Here is a 6040-nt window from a genome sequence, read left to right as displayed (position 1 = left end):
AATCCTGGAATTCAAAACATGACAAGGTTCAAATTTGTCTATCAGACAGAGAACCTTGGAGAAGCAATATCTACATCCCTGACTTAACCAAAATGAGTTTCCACACAAGTTTGTAGAAAACTAGTAAACTACAGTGAAACATTGTTCTGTTGTCCCTGAGGATATTCACAGGGAAAATGATGCTGAAGGAAATTGCAATATGTATTAAGGCTGTTTCAAAATCCATCTATTATCACCTGTTTCTCCACAAGAGTAATTAAAATTAACTGTGTCAAATCAGCCATCCAGACATTGTTATATATAAACAAATTTACACATATATATACCCATATAAAAGTCTCTGTCCAGATGGAAGCTCTTTCTCAGACTTCCTCTCAATTTAATTCAGATTCAAGACTACAATCACCATGACAATGTCCATTTACAAACCTATCAACCTGAAATGCAAAAGCACCTTTCCACAACACGTCATTTCTGGAGAAACAAGATCGGCAACCTGAAAAACCAAACTAAAATGTTGAATGTTCTATAATGATTAAGCTAAAATACAACATAGCTAAAATTTGCTGAAAGACCGGAGATCTACAACAAACCAGATTTTTCTCCCCCTAAAATTTCAGCCAACAAACAAACATGGGAAGGTGCAATTGTTACAGCTATGATCACTAGTAAGATTGCTGTGCACCAGAAAATCATGCCAGGAGATATGTCAATGCAGAAATTTTTCAAGAGTGTCACCTATGGCTCTGTACTCACATACACAGGTGGAAGAGTCATTACAGGATTAATACGAACAGCCACTGGATAGTTGGAGGGATGGTCGAAGCAAATTCAATATTTTTTTATTGGTGGGTTTCAATGACTGAATAATAATATAGAAGAGCAAAAGATACATGCAAAGCAACACGGTAACTCACCCACAAAGATGAAATGCTGAGGATGATGCAATTTGCAGAAATAAATTTTCATAACTTAATTAGAAAGAGAGCTTGCAGCATGCGAAGGTGGTGAAGGGCTAATGCTTAAAGGATTATCTCCACGCATCCCTGTATTATGCTGGTTGTCTTGCTCTGTAACAGAAGATTCAGCCAAATGATGTGACACAGAAGCTTGGTTTCCTCTACTATTTTCACTGGTTTCAAGATGCTCCATCATACGAGATACAGTAGCAATTCCTGTGCTCACTTCTCTACGAACTTCATTCCCAAAATCAGACATAGAAGAATTACGTGAGAACCACCTCTCCTTCCAGCCTCTGGTACTCTTAGAAATTGACTCCTTATATCTTTATTTCCAGATGATTTAACAATAAATCAGCAACATATGAGGAAAAATATGCGTCATCTAGTTTCAAACCTCTAAAGAGTTGCTATGAGAGGGATTTCAGACATACCTCAAGGACACTGCATTAAATCTGGATTTCAGAGATTCAGAAAATGACTGAAACTCTGATGGTCCTGCTCTTTCTTGATTTGGCAATGAGGAAGAAGTACCAGAAGTGCTTCTATAGACAAGGACAAATAATCAACTATATGATAAATGCACTATTATAAAATGACAAGATATGCTTCTGCAAACAATAGATAAATACTTGATATATAATACATGTACCATTCAAATGCATGAAAAACAAGAAAAAAGTAGCCATAAATACCGATTATTAAAGGAAAATCCTCTTCTATTCACTGGACTGACAGTAGATCCAGAGGCAGATATATTTTGACTAGAAGCAGATGGTGACGTCTGTTGAGATAACTCATCTCCTCTAGATGATAGTGGAGTAGATGGACTAGCTATGGTGATTGCAGCTGCTTCAGTTTCCCCTGCTATCTGAGTCAGACGTGTCGATACAGGACCAGAATGCTGTGCACCAGGATGAGCAGAAAACACCAAGAAGTGTGGACGACTATAAGCAGATGATCTTCTCTGCTCCTCCCTCCTACCAGCATGGTGGGCCCTTCCCATTGCAGCAGCAGCAGCCAAGTGCTGAATTATACGCTCTTCAAGTTCATGGTCATTCACACCAACTGGCAACTGCATTAGAATGCAAAATTTGTATAAGTTCTATTTAATGGATGAATGCCGTAACAAGTATATTGCCTAACAATAGTAAACCAAAGATTCTAAGAAGCGCTTTTAGACAGCATACATGTTGCAATTGAAAATCACCAAGGGTGGGATGGTGAAATATGGTGGTATTTCTTGATGGAGTAACCCTAAAGCTCCTTTCCCTTTCTACTGCTTGAAGCAATTCTTGACTGTCACATTTGCACATTATTAGCTAACTCCATAGATGTTATGATGAGAATTTTTCAAAGTAGAAACACGCGCGTGTGTGTGTATAAATGAAAAACCTTGCAGGGTCCTTCAAGCCAATGGCTTGCCAGCACATGGGACAATGCGAACTTCTCTGGCACCTACAAATAAAAAATTTGTGCTAAATTTAAGCTTTATTTGGAGATCTCTTCCTTTTCATGAGTGTATACTTCCAAGTTCCAAAAAAAAAAAAAAAAAAACTTAAATATCAAGAAATTATCACTAATCCAAATTAAATCAGGAAATTGTTAATGCAACTTGGTAAATGATAATAAACAAGATGGAAAATTAACTGGAAAATATAAATCCCAAAAATAAAATTTTTTATTTGTTAGAAAATATAAATCCCAACTTTTTTTCCCAGAAGAAATGGTATCAATTACTTTCTATTGGTGCTTGATTTGTTAGAAACATAGGTATTAATTTGGCATTCCATTGGTGGTTATACAAGAGAAATCCCAAACTCTTAAACGCTCTCTAATTACATCCAAGAAGCAAAGCAACATCAAATATTAATTGCTAGAAGTTAAACAAAACCCCCAATAGATCAAACAAGAATCTAAGGCATCTTCATCAATCAAAATTCCGGTTACAGTTGTTGCAAAGAAAAACTAAGGAAAGGGGAGCAAAAGATAGTGCATAAATAAAATAGGTAGATGAGAATAGCAAATTAGCAACTATCCGCACATAACCAGATAAAATTTAACCACCATTATTCTTATCAAAGGATAAGAAATCAAACATAAAATAGTATCTAAAAGGCAGAACAAGGAATGAAATATAACATAGTAATGTCAAAATCAGATTCATCAAATCATCATGTCAGAATCAAATGCATCAAGCAATCATGTAGTTATACATTATGTCAAATATGTATGTATCTTTCCAAGTATTTTGTGACTTGTGACATAAAAGTTGGATGAATATAAAGCAATAATTTGTCCATGTTTAGCGATTCGAGAGGTCACTCATTTCCTTCTTTCCCCAGTCACATGATGACTCCTTACCCTTGTATTCTTCATCTCATCTTTCCCATCCATATTGTTCCCACCCATGGAACCATGGTCAATGTCTTGGCCAATTCACTGACAGTCAATATTGGGGGAAGAACAAAATTTTGATATATAAAATGCATAATGAATCAAACAGAGGGACAACAACATAGGTGACAATTAGGAGTTGTGAGAAAATAAATGCAGTAAACATGAACAATGAATTATAATAGAGTGGAAAAGATAATAATTTGTGATTTACATGAAACCTACCACTCAAGAATGCATTGGAGGTGAAACTCATGCTTGCAATTAGTCACCTGCAAGCAAAGGTAGAAAAGATTCAAATTGAGGAACTTCCACACAATAGAAATGACGAGAAATAGTGCATAAAATCCGCATCACCAAGAAAGGGTAGTAAAAAATGAATCTGTGGTTTTAGGTATTACTGTTGAAGGATCCCTTTCAGAAAACTCCTCGAGGCATATACTACAAGCATCATCACAGGCATCCTGGATTCCCCCTTCCACAAAAGCTGCAGCTGATGTGGTATGATTGTCAGGCTTCTGTATCTCCTCCATCCTCAGAACCTTCCAGAATAAAAAATCCCAGAAATTTCAATATAGACACGGGGTACTAAAACTCATTTTTGTCCCTGATAAAACATAAACCTTATTTATTTGTTTAGTTTCATGGAGGGCAACAAAACAAGGCAAAAACCCAACCACTTCTCGCTTCCAAAAATTCATAAGTAAACTGCAACACTGATATTATTAAAATTGGCTAAAGATCAATATATATAAGAGAAGTTCTTATACCTCATAAATTTTCTTCCGATCAGAGGAGAAAAAAGTTGTTCTACCTCCTCATTCGATCACAATTCTCAACTCAACTAAACCATAACACCAGCAATTTCAACTATGTAAACACTTTTTTCCCAAAAATTATTGAACAACAATGATTCTTTTCCTAGCCGACAAAAACCACCTTCTTTGCCCCTTACCAAACGAGATCAAGGAATAACGGAAACGCTATCCAGTTGTACAAAAACTAGCCAAAACATTGTTTTTGTCTTTTTAAGACAACTTTAATCAGAATTTTACAAAGAAAAAATTCCCATGTTTCAAATAACTTCAACTAGAGGACAATCTTACATAGTTATTTCCAGCTGATTTTTTTTCTCATTCTCCATATATATCAAACAAAAACCACAAAAGCATAAGCATTTTTCTGACTCCAACTATTCAAAAGCAGGCCCTCAAGCTTGTCTTGAACACTTTTGTTGAATTGAATATTAAAAAAATTCATATTTACATGGTAAATATATGCAAATTCCAACAAAAAATAAATAAATAATCGCACAAACAGGTAAAACAGTTAAACAATATATTAATCCATTGAATTAAGCAAAGATAAAACCTTTTTAAAGATAAACCAATAAAACCCAGATGAGAAATGGATCTTAAAATTAAAGAAAAGATATAAATCCATGAACCCATATTGAAATTATGTCACAAACATAAAATTAAACTAAAAAAATGGGTTTACCTCCAAAAAAGGATTTTGTAAACTCTTCAGAAATCAGTCAAGGAATCAAGGATATGCCCATGAAAGACAAATTAAAATTTGAACTTTCTTAATTCCCTTCCTCTTCCTATTTATCTACTCCCAAGGGAATGCCAGAGATTCATTAAAGAACAGCCAACAAACCCTCTAGAATTCAGAGAAAAAAAATGATTACATAATGATAAAAGAGGAAGAAAGAGAGAAAAGGACAAGAAAAGATATGGCCACCATTACCAATTATTTTTAGGCTTGTTTTGTTTTATAGCATGGCTTTTTATTTGTTGTTTTGGAGGACGGACTTCCCCAACAATTTGCCCACCACCTAATCCAAAAATGAAGTCTTCCTTTCACACCCTTTCATATGATTGGATCTTATCTTAGAACATCAAATTATATTCTGCTCGTAATCATACCCACAACTTTATGTTCTATTTGGGTTTTTTTCGTTTTTTTTTTTCTCAATTTAATTATGGAATAATTTAAGTTTTTCTTTCATGATTAAAAATGGACATTATTACGATAATCATTATGTCCTTTCCCTCTTGCTGATCAAATTATATCCTTCTCATTTCATAATCATTATATCCCAAACTACTTTACTAAATCAAATTATATGAAAGGTTACATTAGGAGCTGTAATGTGTAATCAGAATTGGATTATTCCTGTCTTAGTTGAATTGTGGAGTTTTTCCGGAATTATATTATGGTAAGCCTGTTCAACAACAAATCCACCACTCCAAAAAAAAAAAAAAATGAGTGACTTCCGAAATTCAATACTTTGTTTCTAATCCAAACAAAAAAAAAAACAAAAAGATGGGGTTGAAAATCTTTGTTTTATTTAAATACTTTGGATTGTTCTTTTTTTTGGCCGGTTACATCTCTCATTTAATAAATTGAAATTAGAATGCCAAGAAAGAAGAAAAAAAAAGGAACAATAAGAAAATATTTCTTCTCTTAAATTATACTTGGTCCAATTTTTTCAACTAGGCTGGCCCAAGACCCAATTGGTAAGGTTAGAGATAGAGGCCTGATTTCCATTATGAGTGGGCCGAATCCATGACTCCATTGTTTTCCCACCATTAAGGATGTTTTGTGGGCCAATTTGTCTTTTCTTTTTTTTTTTGGTTTTTTATTAAAATAAGCATCAAAATATCACATTCAATTAT

The 6040-nt window shown here is 34.3% G+C and overlaps 1 protein-coding gene across 10 annotated transcripts; it reads right to left on the bottom strand.

Annotated features, from left to right (window-relative positions):
- Nucleotides 1–229: 229 nt before the first annotated feature.
- LOC111295655 (E3 ubiquitin-protein ligase RHF2A-like) lies at nucleotides 230–5807 on the bottom strand. 10 transcript variants are annotated; one of them, XR_016327749.1, is made up of 11 exons: nucleotides 5109–5345; nucleotides 4857–5021; nucleotides 4127–4200; nucleotides 3758–3898; nucleotides 3582–3628; nucleotides 2355–2417; nucleotides 2150–2258; nucleotides 1655–2034; nucleotides 1394–1504; nucleotides 918–1285; nucleotides 230–496 (listed from the first exon to the last, which is right to left on the bottom strand). XR_016327749.1 is itself a non-coding variant. In XM_089743913.1 (9 exons), the coding sequence occupies exons 3-9, from the start codon at nucleotides 3887–3889 to the stop codon at nucleotides 973–975; spliced, it is 1155 nt and encodes a 384-aa protein (XP_089600039.1). In that variant the 5' UTR covers nucleotides 3890–3898; nucleotides 4857–5021; nucleotides 5109–5232; the 3' UTR covers nucleotides 230–972. The 10 variants fall into 10 exon arrangements, 4 of the variants coding, with proteins under 4 accessions (XP_089600039.1, XP_089600040.1, XP_089600042.1 ...); XR_016327752.1 differs by lacking the exon at nucleotides 4127–4200 and having other exon boundaries at nucleotides 3714–3963; nucleotides 5109–5807; XR_016327751.1 differs by lacking the exon at nucleotides 4127–4200 and having other exon boundaries at nucleotides 3714–3898.
- Between the last annotated feature and the right edge of the window lie 233 nt (nucleotides 5808–6040).

The sequence above is a fragment of the Durio zibethinus genome, chromosome 14 (genome assembly GCF_047325235.1).
Source record: "Durio zibethinus cultivar Kanyao isolate XHJ-2024 chromosome 14, ASM4732523v1, whole genome shotgun sequence".
Taxonomy (NCBI): Eukaryota; Viridiplantae; Streptophyta; class Magnoliopsida; order Malvales; family Malvaceae; genus Durio; species Durio zibethinus.
The sequence above is the reverse complement of the archived record's forward strand: the minus strand, read 5'-3'. Positions and strand labels throughout refer to the sequence as shown.

Excerpts from the sequence above, each read along its gene's own strand:
- LOC111295655 (XM_089743913.1), bottom strand. The coding sequence starts at position 3,889 with ATGGAGGAGATACAGAAGCCTGACAATCATACCACATCAGCTGCAGCT. Across the intron at positions 2,418-3,581 it reads CTCCAATGCATTCTTGAGTG|GTGCCAGAGAAGTTCGCATT; the intron begins GTAGGTTTCATG and ends TTTTATTTGTAG. Across the intron at positions 1,505-1,654 it reads GGATTTTCCTTTAATAATCG|AAGCACTTCTGGTACTTCTT; the intron begins GTATTTATGGCT and ends CCTTGTCTATAG.